Source organism: Pleurodeles waltl, chromosome 9 (genome assembly GCF_031143425.1).
Source record: "Pleurodeles waltl isolate 20211129_DDA chromosome 9, aPleWal1.hap1.20221129, whole genome shotgun sequence".
NCBI classification, from domain to species: Eukaryota; Metazoa; Chordata; class Amphibia; order Caudata; family Salamandridae; genus Pleurodeles; species Pleurodeles waltl.
This window is the reverse complement of record NC_090448.1, coordinates 18,808,221-18,824,983: the sequence shown is the minus strand read 5'-3', so window position 1 is coordinate 18,824,983 and position 16,763 is coordinate 18,808,221. Positions and strand designations below refer to the sequence as shown.

The 16,763-nt window shown below is 51.9% G+C and overlaps 1 protein-coding gene across 1 annotated transcript in view; it reads right to left on the bottom strand.

Annotated features, from left to right (window-relative positions):
• The window catches only part of CPNE9 (copine family member 9), a 1,043,154-nt gene that overhangs the window by 58,046 nt on the left and 968,345 nt on the right, over positions 1 to 16,763 (bottom strand). Inside the window, exons 13-14 of the mRNA XM_069206140.1 lie at positions 12,846 to 12,899; positions 5,764 to 5,825 (exon numbers count right to left, since the gene is read on the bottom strand). Of these exons, the coding sequence (XP_069062241.1) occupies positions 5,764 to 5,825; positions 12,846 to 12,899 (116 nt within the window). The remainder of the gene's footprint in view (positions 1 to 5,763; positions 5,826 to 12,845; positions 12,900 to 16,763) is intronic.

Genomic DNA, 16,763 nt, shown 5'->3' with positions numbered 1-16,763 from the left:
GTACATGGATGTGTTGGGGAGTTTGTGTGACTCACTCAATGAATGAGAGCATGTGAACATCCATGTGCGCATCAAAGCGTGTGTATCTGAATCTGTGTGTGTGAAGGTGTCAATGGCGCAGAATGGGGCTGGCTGTGTACATGGATGTGTTGGGGAGTTTGTGTGACTCACTGAATGTTTGTGTGCATGTGAACATCCATGTGCGCATCAGAGCATGTGTATCTGAATCTGTGTGTGTGAAGGTGTCAATGGCGCAGAATGGGGCTGGCTGTGTACATGGATGTGTTGGGGAGTTTGTGTGACTCACTGAATGTTTGTGTGCATCTGAACATCCATGTGCGCATCAGAGCATGTGTATCTGAATCTGTGTGTGTGAAGGTGTCAATGGCGCAGAATGGGGCTGGCTGTGTACATGGATGTGTTGGGGAGTTTGTGTGACTCACTGAATGTTTGTGTGCATGTGAACATCCATGTGCGCATCAGAGCATGTGTATCTGAATCTGTGAGTGTGAAAGTGTCAATGGCGGAGACTGGGGCTGGCTGTGTACATGGATGTGTTGGTGACTTTGTGTGACTCACTGAATGTTTGTGTGCATGTGAACATCCATGTGCGCATCAGAGCCTGTGTATCTGAATCTGCGTGTGTGAAAGTGTCAATGGCAAAGACTGGGGCTGGCTGTGTACATGGATGTGTTGGTGAGTTTGTGGGACTCATTGAATGTTTGTGTGTATGTGAACATCCATGTGCGCATCAGAGGGTGTGTATCTGAATCTGTGTGTGTGAAAGTGTCAATGGTAAAGACTGGGGCTGGCTGTGTATATGGATGTGTTGGTGAGTTTGTGGGACTCATTGAATGTTTGTGTGTATGTGAACATCCATGTGCGCATCAGAGGGTGTGTATCTGAATCTGCGTGTGTGAAAGTGTCAATGGCAAAGACTGGGGCTGGCTGTGTACATGGATGTGTTGGTGAGTTTGTGGGACTCATTGAATGTTTGTGTGTATGTGAACATCCATGTGCGCATCAGAGGGTGTGTATCTGAATCTGTGTGTGTGAAAGTGTCAATGGTAAAGACTGGGGCTGGCTGTGTATATGGATGTGTTGGTGAGTTTGTGGGACTCACTGAATGTTTGTGTGCATGTGAACATTCATGTGTGCACCAGAGCGTGTGTATCTGAATCAGTGTGTGTGAAAGTGTCAATGGCGCAGAATGGGGCTGGCTGTGTACATGGATGTGTTGGTGAGTTTGTGTGACTCACTAATGTGTGCATGTGAACATCCATGTGCGCATCAGAGCATGTGTATCTGAATCTGTGTGTGTGAAAGTGTCAATGGCGGAGACTGGGGCTGGCTGTGTACATGGATGTGTTGGGGAGTTTGTGTGACTCACTGAATGTTTGTGTGCATGTGAACATCCATGTGCGCATCAGAGCGTGTGTATCTGAATCTGTGTGTGTGAAGGTGTCAATGGCGCAGAATGGGGCTGGCTGTGTACATGGATGTGTTGGGGAGTTTGTGTGACTCACTGAATGTTTGTGTGCATGTGAACATCCATGTGCGCATCAGAGCATGTGTATCTGAATCTGTGAGTGTGAAAGTGTCAATGGCGGAGACTGGGGCTGGCTGTGTACATGGATGTGTTGGTGAGTTTGTGTGACTCACTCAATGAATGAGTGCATGTGAACATTCATGTGTGCACCAGAGCGTGTGTATCTGAATCTGTGTGTGTGAAGGTGTCAATGGCGCAGAATGGGGCTGGCTGTGTACATGGATGTGTTGGGGAGTTTGTGTGACTCACTGAATGTTTGTGTGCATGTGAACATCCATGTGCGCATCAGAGCATGTGTATCTGAATCTGTGAGTGTGAAAGTGTCAATGGCGGAGACTGGGGCTGGCTGTGTACATGGATGTGTTGGTGAGTTTGTGTGACTCACTCAATGAATGAGTGCATGTGAACATTCATGTGTGCATCAGAGCATGTGTATCTGAATCTGTGAGTGTGAAAGTGTCAATGGAATTCAAGCACATTTTGTTGATGAAATTAAAATTTCGCCACAGCCTACCTGTGAATCCACCTCTCTCTGAGCCTTTGTGCGCGTGTGCGGCGCATGGAAATGTCGGGGTGTTGGGAATCTACCTGGTGCACTGAGGGGTGGACAGGCAGATGTCTCTATATGTGCTGCGGATGAGCTTCCATGGTGCCAGGAGGGTCTGGTGACCAACCCTCGTGCCCTTCAACGCATCCTTAGTGACACCTGGGCAGCGCAGGGTGTGTCTAAGGCACACCCTGAGGGAAGTGAGGGATAGGGCAGGGAACCAACAACTGAAACACCTAGAAGAGTTCAGATATTAGAAGAAGTGAGGCACAAACATGGTGCTGAAAACAAAGAATTCAGGAGGTGGCTACCCCAAAAAACTGACGAAAAATCCATAAAGAGAACGGGGGGTTGGTAACTTTGGCAACGTTAGCCAGCAAGAGTGACCATCAGCAGAGAGGTCAGTGGAAGCCAATGACAGAAGACGGTACCTTCATGGGTCACTTAGAGGACACTGAAGGAGTTTGATGGGTCCCTCTTGTAAGTGGGCACAAGCCGGGGCCACCGGCCGAAGATGCCTTAGGGTACCTTGGCCGGGCAGCTTTTCAGAGATGGACACATCTTAATTGAATCCAAGGGCTGGAGACATATCTTGGCCAATCCACGAACGGCATTTATGAGTACACGAAGCAGTCTTCCCGCAGGACTAATCTATAAAATTAAACATTCCTCTACGCTTTGGCCCCATAATGTTCATCCTCTGCTATCAGTGTGTTATGAAAGAAATGTTTCACCAAGCTTCAGAGTCATACCCTTCTCCAATATATATCTATACATCTTCAAATTTCAGTGTATTCTGGGGGGGATGCTACCAGAGTAAACTTGAAAAGGGGGTTTATTTTCAAATCCAATGTTTAGCACGCACATAGCTTGGCCATCAGTGCGTAATATGTGCTGGTCAGGATCAGCACAAAGTCAGACGAGGACCAGGGAATTAAATCATTATATTTTTCCACATCAATTTTAAATGTATTAGTTGGGCCCAAGTCCAAATGTAGACTTTCTGGTGAGCACTTGCAATAGACTTGCCAGCTTTGCTAGTATCTGACAGGAGGAGCACAGCAGGGCCTGGGCAGAAGTGGGGCCACAGGGGAGGCCATCAATGTGGTGCCCGAAGAAGATACAGGGTTGAGGGGTACACAAGGACACCAGTGTCACTGTGACTATGTGCAAGTATGGAAATGGACGTGTGTTTGTGTCTGCACATACATGAATCTGTGTGTACATCTGTGAACGTTCGTGTGCAAGTGAATGTGGGTTCCCAAAAAGGAATGCCTTGATGTGTACAAGCATTTGCCTATGTCCTTTTTTTAGTTGAATGTCTGTAATTATGTGAATCTGTCTGTGGGTCTGACTGTAGTTTGCGTGTATCTTTGAGGGTGCATGTGGAAATACATCCATCAATCTCTGTGAGTCACTGAATTTGTGTATCTATTTGAATATGTGCAAAAGTCTTGTGTGTGTTTGTAAATCTAGTACTGTCTTCCGAGTGTGTGTTTCTGTGTGGGTGCATGTGTGTGAGTGCATGTGTGTGGGTGCATGTGTGTGGGTGCATGTGTAGACTTTTCCAGGAACTGGTTCTCTTTCTCAAGTGTTATGTCTAGTGATATTGACTCTGATGTGTAATAATTGCCTTGCATATTAGGAGAAAGTCTACAAGGCTGTCAGAACCTCAGATTACTTTTGGGAAACCCGTTTCCTTCACACAAAGTGATGTGTGGAATGAATTAAGAGTAATTTAATTATATGTTATTAAAACTTGATGTTACATTCATTTATGAATGGTAAAAAGTTTGTTAACTCATTTTATAATTAAATAATGCATATACTTTCAGTTTAGATTTTTTGACATTACATTATATTTATTTATTTATATGTGTAACTATTAAAATAATTTAATTCAATTTAACATTATTCCCTATGGGTTTTATTTACAGCCCCTCCCATCATTATTTTATATGACCGAGTGTTGCAGAATCAGTGTTTGGCCATTGGTGGTACTGGGGTTACTCCAGCTCTGAGCTGGAGTAATTTACTACTGTTTTGGGCCTATTTTGTAGTTGTGGCACCTTTAGAAGTGCCGTTTGTGGACAGCAATGGGCTTATTCGTTTGTGGGTGGGTGCATGTCTCTCCCTAAACCCCTTGCTACTCCTCCATAAACCCCTTTCATTTAGTGATAGGAATTTCCCTTTTTCCAGCGACTCCCTCGATCCTTCCCACATTTACTAGTGAGTAGTAAGTGTGTGAGGATCTATCCATAGAAGAGACATGAGGGGTGGAGGTGGAGATTTACTCGTAGGTTAGTGAACAGCATGTTGTAGTAGTTTAGTTGTACTAGGATAGGCCCCTAAGAGTTAGGTGATATGTGCAGGGGGTAGCTTGGTCAGTAAGGATTGGGGGGAGAGGTGAGCTAAAGATTTCCCAACAATCACGTGGTTTACAATACATTATACGAGAGGCGGGTAGGAGGGGGCGTTAGGAGCAGCAGGAAGGCAGAGTGCAGATTGTGAGTACTTATAACTCAATATTTTGTTAAATATTTTCAAAACCTTTAAAACACAGACAGGAGAGTGCGTGTGTATGTTTTTGTCTGCATGTGCATGTAAAAATAGCAAGTGTAATCCGATAAACACCTCACCATATCCTACTTAAAGCACCTGTACCCAACTATTTACTAGAGTACATTTATTAGTTTGGGGGTAACCAGCGGCAGCTGCCGCATATGTCAAGGGGAGGATGGGGGTGATGACGGGGGACAACCGGGGAAACAACATTTAAAGAAAAAAAAAGAAAACGCTTACCATTCCCCTCGCACCGCCGTCTCCCACCGCCTCCAGCCGCCTCGCTCTTCTTGTGGTGTCCAGCATTCGCTGGGACCCAGCAAAGGCTCTCCAGCAATCCTGGTGCTGCTTACATGCTTACATGCTCGGAGTGCCGCTCAGACACAAGCCTGGAGTCTGTGCTGTTTCTTCACCGGTTTGGAGAAACCTAAGTGCGCATGTGTGTTTGGCCTGCCTCAGACAGGCGGCCAAACACACATGCGCACTTAGTGCACTCTCCTCTCCTTCCCCCTCCCACGGCCCAGCCCCGCCCCTTCCTTTGGCTGGCTGACCCAGCAGATGAAAAATGATGAAAAATACAACTATAGCTTGCTATTGTTTTATTTTTCATCTGCTGGCTCAGCCGGGGGGGTGACGCCCCCTCGCCACTGCAGAGGAGCCACCCCTGGGTGTAACACCCTAAACACCCTCCTGAAGCTACGCCCCTGGATATGGATGCTTTTTGGGCATGAAGATTTTCTGGTCCAGCCAATGTCGGTGTCCACCAGAGCTGTGTGTCATTCTCTCTACAGGGGGCACCTTTAACCCCTCTTTAGATTATTTCAGCGTCTCAGGGGATCTGCATAGCAGGAACCTAGATAGGAAGCAATAGGGAGCTAAGCAGGGGGCGGTCGCCCAGGGGTAACAAACCAAGCTGGTTCCCAGGGAGGCCGGTGCAGGAAAAATCCTATTTTACTATACAGTGTCTCCTGAAAAGGTAATTCTTCAGTTCTTTCTGAGTTATAAAAGGGTCAGAGGGGAGTCACAGGAAATATAGGTAAGGCCATGCCAATAGTGCACAGTATCTCACCTGGTTATTTACAGAACACAGACTCAGCCCACTTACCCGCCTTTGATGTAATCTACAAATGTGTACTCGGACTCCACCTTGAAAGACAGCAGTGTCACCTAAGGGACCAACATTGAAATGGATTATTTGCTGATCAGATACACAGAGTTCACTTTTAGTAAATTGGGTGATCACATCACACACCACAAACTTGAGGCACAAGTCTTTAAGAAAAAGGGAATAAATCTATGTGCTTGCACCCATGATGATTGTACATTTTCTCAATTTTAGGGATTTATAAAAAACAGCAAAACATTTTTGTAACCTAGGGAAGCCTAGAAAATGACACCTTTCCATACAAATATCTGTTTCTGCCAAGCCTACGAGACCTGTGGGACTACACGCCATCCCCCCCATTTAGTTACCCTTATTGTTATTTGGTCACTCTAAGATTGGTCCTGTGGTTAACCTGGCACACGTCAGTAGGGTGGTGTGGGTGGCATGGGGTGACTGCAGGCTCTGGTGTCTCTGGTCACTCTAAGACTGGTCCTGTGGTGCACCTGGCACACGTCAGTAGGGTGGTGTGGGTGGCATGGGGTGACTGCAGGCTCTGGTGTCTCTGGTCACTCTAAGATTGGTCCTGTGGTGCACCTGGTGCATGTCAGTAGGGTGGTGTGGGTGGCATGGGGTGGCTGCAGGCTCTGGTGTCGGTGGTCACACTAAGGTTGGTCCTGTGGTGCACTTGGCACACGTCAGTAGGGTGGTGTGGGTGGCATGGGGTGGATGCAGGCTCTGGTGTCTCTGGTCACTCTAAGTTTGGTCCTGTGGTGTACTTGGCACACGTCAGTAGGGTGGTGTGGGTGGCATGGGGTGGCTGCAGGCTCTGGTGTCTGTGGTCACACTAAGGTTGGTCCTGGAGTGCACTTGGCACACGTCAGTAGGGCGGGGCGGGTGACATGGGGTGGCTGCAGGCTATGGTGTCGGTGGTCACACTAAGGTTGGTCCTGTAGTGCAGTTGGCACAGGGCTGTGGTTTGGGTGACATTGGGTGACTGCAGGCACTGGTGCCTGAGGTCACTCTAAGGTTGGTCCTGTGGTGCAGTTGGCACAGGAGGATGGAGTGACATGGGTGACTGCAGGCTCTGGTGTCTGAGGTCATTCTCCGGCTGGTCCTGTAGTGCAGTTGGCACAGGAGGATGGTGTGGGTGACCTAGGGTGGCTGCAGGCACTGGTGCCTGAGGTCACTCTAAGGTTGGTCCTGTGGTGCAGTTGGCACAGGAGGATGGTGCGGGTGACCTGGGGTGAGTGCAGGCTCTGGTGCCTGAGGTCACTCTAAGGCTGGTCCTGTAGTGCAGTTGGCACAGGAGGATGGTGCGGGTGACCTGGGGTGGCTGCAGGCTCTGATGTCTGTGGGCACTCTACGGCTGGTCCTGTAGTGCAGTCGGCACAGGAGGATGGTGCGGGTGACCTGGGGTGGCTGCAGGCTCTGGTGTCTGTGGTCACTCTAAGGTTGGTCCTGTAGTGCAGTTGGCACAGGGCTGTGGTGTGGGTGACATTGGGTGACTGCAGGCTCTGGTGTCGGTGGTCACACTAAGGTTGGTCCTGTGGTGCACTTGGCACACGTCAGTAGGGTGGTGTGGGTGGCATGGGGTGGCTGCAGGCTTTGGTGTCTCTGGTCACTCTAAGGTTGGTCCTGTGGTGCACCTGGCACATGTCAGTAGGGTGGTGTGGGTGACATTGGGTGACTGCAGGCTCTGGTGCCTGAGGTCACTCTAAGGTTGGTCCTGTGGTGCAGTTGGCACAGGAGGATGGAGTGACATGGGTGACTGCAGGCTCTGGTGTCTGGGGTCATTCTCCGGCTGGTCCTGTAGTGCAGTTGGCACAGGGCTGTGGTGTGGGTGACATTGGGTGACTGCAGGCACTGGTGCCTGAGGTCACTCTAAGGTTGGTCCTGTGGTGCAGTTGGCACCGGAGGATGGTGCGGGTGACCTGGGGTGAGTGCAGGCTCTGGTGTCTGTGGTCACTCTAAGGTTGGTCCTGTAGTGCAGTTGGCACAGGAGGATGGTGCGGATGACCTGGGGTGAGTGCAGGCTCTGGTGCCTGAGGTCACTCTAAGGCTGGTCCTGTAGTGCAGTTGGCACAGGAGGATGGTGCGGCTGACCTGGGGTGGCTGCAGGCTCTGGTGTCTGTGGGCACTCTACGGCTGGTCCTGTAGTGCAGTCGGCACAGGAGGATGGTGCGGGTGACCTCGGGTGGCTGCAGGCTCTGGTGTCTGTGGTCACTCTAAGGTTGGTCCTGTAGTGCAGTTGGCACAGGGCTGTGGTGTGGGTGACATTGGGTGACTGCAGGCTCTGGTGTCGGTGGTCACACTAAGGTTGGTCCTGTAGTGCACTTGGCACATGTCAGTAGGGCGGGGTGGGTGACATGGGGTGGCTGCAGGCTCTGGGGTCGGTGGTCACACTAAGGTTGGTCCTGTGGTGCACTTGGCACACGTCAGTAGGGTGGTGTGGGTGGCATGGGGTGGCTGCAGGCTTTGGTGTCTCTGGTCACTCTAAGGTTGGTCCTGTGGTGCACCTGGCACATGTCAGTAGGGTGGTGTGGGTGACATTGGGTGACTGCAGGCTCTGGTGCCTGAGGTCACTCTAAGGTTGGTCCTGTGGTGCAGTTGGCACAGGAGGATGGAGTGACATGGGTGACTGCAGGCTCTGGTGTCTGAGGTCATTCTCCGGCTGGTCCTGTAGTGCAGTTGGCACAGGGGGATGGTGTGGGTGACCTGGGGTGGCTGCAGGCACTGGTGCCAGAGGTCACTCTAAGGCTGGTCCTTTAGTGCAGTTGGCACAGGAGGATGGTGCGGGTGACCTGGGGTGAGTGCAGGCTCTGGTGCCTGAGGTCACTCTAAGGTTGGTCCTGTGGTGCAGTTGGCACAGGAGGATGGTGTGGGTGACCTGGGGTGAGTGCAGGCTCTGGTGTCTGTGGTCACACTGAGGCTGGTCCTGTAGTGCAGTTGGCACAGGAGGATGGTGCGGGTGACCTGGGGTGAGTGCAGGCTCTGGTGTCTGTGGTCACACTAAGGCTGGTCCTGTAGTGCAGTTGGCACAGGAGGATGGTGTGGGTGACCTGGGGTGGCTGCAGGCTCTGGTGTCTGTGGGCACTCTACGGCTGGTCCTGTAGTGCAGTTGGCACAGGAGGATGGTGCGGGTGACCTGGGGTGAGTGCAGGCTCTGGTGCCTGAGGTCACTCTAAGGTTGGTCCTGTGGTGCAGTTGGCACAGGAGGATGGTGTGGGTGACCTAGGGTGGCTGCAGGCACTGGTGCCTGAGGTCACTCTAAGGTTGGTCCTGTGGTGCAGTTGGCACAGGAGGATGGTGTGGGTGACCTAGGGTGGCTGCAGGCTCTGGTGCCTGAGGTCACTCTAAGGTTCGTCCTGTAGTGCAGTTGGCACAGGGCTGTGGTGTGGGTGACATTGGGTGACTGCAGGCACTGGTGCCTGAGGTCACTCTAAGGTTGGTCCTGTGGTCCAGTTGGCACAGGAGGATGGTGTGGGTGACCTAGGGTGGCTGCAGGCTCTGGTGCCTGAGGTCACTCTAAGGTTCGTCCTGTAGTGCAGTTGGCACAGGGCTGTGGTGTGGGTGACATTGGGTGACTGCAGGCACTGGTGCCTGAGGTCACTCTAAGGTTGGTCCTGTAGTGCAGTTGGCACAGGGGTGTGGTGTGGGTGACATGGGGTGGCTGCAGGCTCTAGTGTCTGTGGTCCGTCTAAGGTTGGTCCTGTAGTGCAGTTGGCACAGGGGTGTGGTGTGGGTGACATGGGGTGGCTGCAGGCTCTGGTGCCTGAGGTCACTCTAAGGTTGGTCCTGTGGTGCAGTTGGCACAGGAGGATGGTGTGGGTGACCTGGGGTGGCTGCAGGTACTGGTGCCTGAGGTCACTCTAAGGTTGGTCCTGTGGTGCAGTTGGCACAGGAGGATGGTGCGGGTGACCTGGGGTGGCTGCAGGCTCTGGTGTCTGAGGTCACTCTAAGGTTGGTCCTGTAGTGCAGTTGGCACAGGGCTGTGGTGTGGGTGACATTGGGTGACTGCAGGCTCTGGTGTCGGTGGTCACACTAAGGTTGGTCCTGTGGTGCACTTGGCACACGTCAGTAGGGTGGTGTGGGTGGCATGGGGTGGCTGCAGGCTTTGGTGTCTCTGGTCACTCTAAAGTTGGTCCTGTGGTGCACCTGGCACATGTCAGTAGGGTGGTGTGGGTGACATTGGGTGACTGCAGGCTCTGGTGCCTGAGGTCACTCTAAGGTTGGTCCTGTGGTGCAGTTGGCACAGGAGGATGGAGTGACATGGGTGACTGCAGGCTCTGGTGTCTGAGGTCATTCTCCGGCTGGTCCTGTAGTGCAGTTGGCACAGGGCTGTGGTGTGGGTGACATTGGGTGACTGCAGGCACTGGTGCCTGAGGTCACTCTAAGGTTGGTCCTGTGGTGCAGTTGGCACCGGAGGATGGTGCGGGTGACCTGGGGTGAGTGCAGGCTCTGGTGTCTGTGGTCACTCTAAGGTTGGTCCTGTAGTGCAGTTGGCACAGGAGGATGGTGCGGGTGACCTGGGGTGAGTGCAGGCTCTGGTGCCTGAGGTCACTCTAAGGCTGGTCCTGTAGTGCAGTTGGCACAGGAGGATGGTGCGGGTGACCTGGGGTGGCTGCAGGCTCTGGTGTCTGTGGGCACTCTACGGCTGGTCCTGTAGTGCAGTCGGCACAGGAGGATGGTGCGGGTGACCTGTGGTGGCTGCAGGCTCTGGTGTCTGTGGTCACTCTAAGGTTGGTCCTGTAGTGCAGTTGGCACAGGGCTGTGGTGTGGGTGACATTGGGTGACTGCAGGCTCTAGTGTCGGTGGTCACACTAAGGTTGGTCCTGTAGTGCACTTGGCACATGTCAGTAGGGCGGGGTGGGTGACATGGGGTGGCTGCAGGCTCTGGTGTCGGTGGTCACACTAAGGTTGGTCCTGTGGTGCACTTGGCACACGTCAGTAGGGTGGTGTGGGTGGCATGGGGTGGCTGCAGGCTTTGGTGTCGCTGGTCACTCTAAGGTTGGTCCTGTGGTGCACCTGGCACATGTCAGTAGGGTGGTGTGGGTGACATTGGGTGACTGCAGGCTCTGGTGCCTGAGGTCACTCTATGGTTGGTCCTGTGGTGCAGTTGGCACAGGAGGATGGAGTGACATGGGTGACTGCAGGCTCTGGTGTCTGAGGTCATTCTCCGGCTGGTCCTGTAGTGCAGTTGGCACAGGGGGATGGTGTGGGTGACCTGGGGTGGCTGCAGGCACTGGTGCCAGAGGTCACTCTAAGGCTGGTCCTTTAGTGCAGTTGGCACAGGAGGATGGTGCGGGTGACCTGGGGTGAGTGCAGGCTCTGGTGCCTGAGGTCACTCTAAGGTTGGTCCTGTGGTGCAGTTGGCACAGGAGGATGGTGTGGGTGACCTGGGGTGAGTGCAGGCTCTGGTGTCTGTGGTCACACTAAGGCTGGTCCTGTAGTGCAGTTGGCACAGGAGGATGGTGCGGGTGACCTGGGGTGAGTGCAGGCTCTGGTGTCTGTGGTCACACTAAGGCTGGTCCTGTAGTGCAGTTGGCACAGGAGGATGGTGTGGGTGACCTGGGGTGGCTGCAGGCTCTGGTGTCTGTGGGCACTCTACGGCTGGTCCTGTATTGCAGTTGGCACAGGAGGATGGTGCGGGTGACCTGGGGTGAGTGCAGGCTCTGGTGCCTAAGGTCACTCTAAGGTTGGTCCTGTGGTGCAGTTGGCACAGGAGGATGGTGTGGGTGACCTAGGGTGGCTGCAGGCACTGGTGCCTGAGGTCACTCTAAGGTTGGTCCTGTGGTGCAGTTGGCACAGGAGGATGGTGTGGGTGACCTAGGGTGGCTGCAGGCTCTGGTGCCTGAGGTCACTCTAAGGTTTGTCCTGTAGTGCAGTTGGCACAGGGCTGTGGTGTGGGTGACATTGGGTGACTGCAGGCACTGGTGCCTGAGGTCACTCTAAGGTTGGTCCTGTGGTGCAGTTGGCACAGGAGGATGGTGTGGGTGACCTAGGGTGGCTGCAGGCTCTGGTGCCTGAGGTCACTCTAAGGTTCGTCCTGTAATGCAGTTGGCACAGGGCTGTGGTGTGGGTGAAATTGGGTGACTGCAGGTACTGGTGCCTGAGGTCACTCTAAGGTTGGTCCTGTAGTGCAGTTGGCACAGGGGTGTGGTGTGGGTGACATGGGGTGGCTGCAGGCTCTAGTGTCTGTGGTCCGTCTAAGGTTGGTCCTGTAGTGCAGTTGGCACAGGGGTGTGGTGTGGGTGACATGGGGTGGCTGCAGGCTCTGGTGCCTGAGGTCACTCTAAGGTTGGTCCTGTGGTGCAGTTGGCACAGGAGGATGGTGTGGGTGACCTGGGGTGGCTGCAGGCACTGGTGCCTGAGGTCACTCTAAGGTTGGTCCTGTGGTGCAGTTGGCACAGGAGGATGGTGTGGGTGACCTGGGGTGGCTGCAGGCTCTGGTGTCCGTGGGCACTCTACGGCTGGTCCTGTAGTGCAGTTGGCACAGGAGGATGGTGTGGGTGACCTGGGGTGGTGGCAGGCTCTGGTGTCTGTGGTCACTCTAAGGTTGGTGTTCGCACAAGAGGATGGTTTATCGTTTGTTGTGTTGGTAAAGCTGTTGATGGTGATCTGTGATGGTTAGGATGGCTGTGAAGCGGGTGGTATATAAGTACCTAGGGCATCAATGCCCAGCAGTGCAGTTGGAACATGGGTGGGGTTGAGGGGCAGTACTCTTGGGGAGAATGCTCATGGTGCAACATGGTAGTTGGGATACTGACAGAGAACAAAACTACAAGTCCCAGAATCCAAAGTGATGGTAGATGAAAGGCTAAGAAACTGAGTGAGATCTTGGAAGACTTGGGGTTTATATTTTGGCCTACGGGATATCTATCACCCTGGAGGCGGATTAACTTGTCCGCCAAGTTCTCTATCAGGCCCTAAGGTTGGATGAAGGTGATCTCTGTGATTCTTGTGGTTGTATGAACCAGGAGAAGGAACAAGAAACCGCTTCTCAGCGCTACCAAGGTGGGCTAAAAGCCTTGTGTCTCTGGTGACAGCAAAGGTCCCACTAGGAAGCTGGATCACTCACTCACCGTTCCTGAGTTGATGTATTTCTTCTTTTTCACCTTTTTCTTTGGATTTAAAACCTTGAGAGAGCAGAGCGACAGATGAAGAGATGCATCAGAGACTGATCTCCATTAGCTGCAGGGCCCATGTAGTTGTGAGGCAAGGGAGAGGGACACATTATGCAGCAGGGATGATTAAATTATGCAGCAAAAAGGGCAAATTATGCGGCATAATGTGCCACATTTTGCAATAATATTACTTCATTATTTCATCAATTTAAACTTGGTAACACTGTATGAGCATTGGTTGCACATCATTAGTACCTGTTTAACACCCAAACACAGCTTTCAGCTGCAGAAAGGTGACCAGGCCAGCTCTGTAAAGGACCTTCCACTGCGCGGCAACACTTGTCGCTGCATTTTTATTACTTTTTGAACCGTTTCAGCTAGAAACAATTTGTTGGTTAAAATCTGCAGATCATGTGGCAGATAGATTACATGGCAAATGTGGCAAATTTATAATAATGCAAAAATCACTGCGGCCGCACAGTCACATAATTCCAGTGGCCCTGATTAGACATTATAGCAGAGCGCGCATTCCCCATGCCAGCTACGGGTGCCCGGTAGGAGTAAGAGGAGGTACCACCGTATGATGGCACCTGAAGGGGGGAGGGGGGGCTGCAGTAACACCCTCCCAGTAGCTGTCATGGAGAAGCTGGGCTCCTGTGAGACCCCACCCCTGTCTTGGCCAGAGAATAACTCCAGTGCAACATGCAGCACATATGGAAATATGTGACATGGGAGGACCAATTTATGCGGCAGAGTTGACTACCTCATGGTATATCCTGTGGGATTATTGGGCCTCTGTCATGTAACACACATTGGTACATAAGAAATCCCACGAAAACTACAAAATTGTCTTATGAAAGAAAAGTATAAACATTTAGCAGACCCCAAAAATGTTATTCATCAAGAAATAATGATTTGTATCTTTCATAAAACACAGGAACATCGCTGTGTTAACACTGTCCCTCCAGTCCTGCAAATAAAATAGTTCCTGCTTGTCTGTTGGTTCGACTGCCTGTCTAGCCTCCTGCCTGTCTACCTGTCTGCCTAGCTATCTGTCTGCCTGTCTACCTGTCCGCCTATCTACCTGTCTATCTGTCTGCCTGTCTACCTGTCTGCCTATCTATCTGTCTGCCTGTCTACCTGTCTGCCTATCTATCTCTCTGCCTGTCTACCTGTATATTTGTCTGCCTCTCTACCTGTCTGCCTATCTATCTGTCTGCCTCTCTACCTGTCTGCCTATCTATCTGTCTGCCTGTCTACCTGTCTGCCTTTCTATGTCTGCCTCTCTACCTGTCTGCCTATCTATCTGTCTGCCTCTCTACCTGTCTGCCTATCTGTCTGCCTGTCTACCTGTCTGCCTTTCTATCTGTCTGCCTCTCTACCTGTCTGCCTCTCTACCTGTCTACCTATTTATCTGTCTGCCTCTCTACCTGTCTGCTTATCTATCTGTCTCCCTGTCTACCTGTCTGCCTATCTACCTGTCTGCCTGTCTACCTGTCTCTTTATCTATCTGGCTGCCTGTCTGTCTACCTGTCTGCCTATTTACCTGTCTGCCTATCTATCTGTCTGCCTGTCTGCCTATCTATCTATCTGCTTATCTATCTGGCTGCCTGCCTACCCGTCTATTTCTCTGTCTGTCTTGCGATCTACCTGTCTGCTTGTCTAGGTGCCTGCCTATCTATCTGTCTGCCTATCACTCTTGCTACACATCTGCCTGTCAGTCTGTCTCTGTGTTCTGCCCTCTGTCCATCTTTGTCTATTCACCCACGTCCCTACACTGAGGTGCGGCCCACTCAGGTTTATAAACCCATCCTGCTGCCTGTCTCTTACACTGTCTCCCTCCCTGTCTGTCTCACTGTTTGTCGGTCTTCCCCCTTCTTTCTATCGGTGTGCATCAGTCTGTACTGCACCTTTACACTGTAAGACAACACTGTCCAGTCTAAAAATAGGACTCCCTGAAGATAACTTGCACAGGGGGGACTACGCCTGTGCTTGGGAGGCCGGGGGACGAGGGGTGGGGGGGGGGGGGGGGAGGTGTGTCACAGGCTGTTCCTTTACAGGGGCAGTAACAACCCCCGGGTGCCTTCGGGCCAAATCTTCATCCGAAAGTTCACAAAATGCCTAGAAGAGTCAACACCCAGACAGTCAGTGGGAAGGGCAGACGAGCATTTCCTCCTGTGATACATGTTCGTTGTGAAGATGAGAACAGAGGGCCCCGAAGGATGAAAGCACCAGCGAGCCCTGCGGATACTCCAGGTGCTGTGATGAGATGCAGGGCTTCCTCCTCAAAATCCATTTATTGTGAGGGTGAGTCATGTGCAGGGAACTCACCCCTTTAAATGAACAAACTACTGTATTCAGGGCCGGCTTTAGCGCTGGTGGCGCCCCCCATGACCCCCTCCTCACAACAGTTACCTTGAAATCTGTGTGTCTGCCTGAAAGCTGGACACACAAGGTACTCTGGCGCACGTACTTTTAAATCGTAAGGTTTGACTAAACACAGCGCCCCCCCTGAGGTCAGTGCGCCCCCTTTAGGTCAGCGCCCAGGGCAGCCGCACTGGGCGCACCGCCCTAAGGCGGCCCCTGACTATAAAGACATAAATACTCGACCTCTCACCCGGAAGTCCTCTTTGTCTCTTCCCCTGAGACAGACACTCACCTCCATAGCACTCAGACCCTCGGCTGCATGGCAGGGCAGCGACGCTCTCCGGCTAGCTGGGTTTATCCTCTTGGTTTCTGCTGGTCGTGGTATGTGGACCCTGGTCCGCCCTGATGCCCCTTCCTTAGTAAGTGTCAAGGGTCGGATGATGTCACTGCTGGTGATCACTCACTCTTACCCCTTCCAGGGCCGCGCTGGGCGCTGACCCTCGGGGTGGGCGCTGTGTTTAGCAATAATGTACCATTTAAAAGCACCTGCTGCTGAGTGCCTTGTGTGTCCAGCTTTCAGGCAGCAATAAAAATGCCAGGATAATTCTTCTGATTAATGTTCGTGTTAGAACACAAATCAGAGTTTTGTCCAGTGGCAGCTTTGACTCATCATTACATAGCACAGAGGGTTAATGTGCCTGATGCAAAGTACAGATCTGTATTTTATGAGGAAAATTGAGTGGATTAGGAAAGTCAGCCTTTAGCAGCGCTTTAAAAATCATTTTGCACCAGAGAAAGGGGCTGTGGTGTGAGGGATTTTTGCCGGGTGGTAGTGAGGGAATTCAAGGAGGAGCTCTTTGGGGTGGGGTGGACGGGAACCAAAAAAGGACTGTCGACCGGACACCACCAGCGCAAAAGCCATCCCTTCCATAGAGCTGGTTGGTGTGCTGCTAAAGAGAGTTTCAGCTCAAGGCCTTTCTACTGTGTACAAACCCAGGATCTGTGCTTTCGATTTAACAAAACTTGAGTCAAGACCATCCTACAACAGACCCAGTTGGAGGGGGAGATTGCGAGACCGGAAGAGGCGCTAAAAACCAACACTTTAAACGAGGCCGGAAGGGTGGAATTGCTAGAAGACTCACAGTTAAATTTCGGGGTCCTGATGGAGGAGAAGGCGTCCCAGCAGTGGGAGGCTGGTAGAGCACGTAATATAGCACCTGGGGAAACCTGCGGTAAACTGCAGGCATGGAAATCCAGACTGGGAAAGCGTCAGAATAACACTAAGATTATGGGGGTTATTACAACTTTGGAGGAGGTGTTAATCTGTCCCAAATGTGACGGATATACCACCAGCCGTATTACGAGTTCCATAGGATATAATGGACTCGTAATACGGCTGGTGGTATATCCGTCACTTTACCGTCACTTTTGGGACGGATTAATACATCCTCCAAAGTTGTAATAACCCCCTATATGTGGTGACACAGAGGGGTGGTCGAAGATAATTCC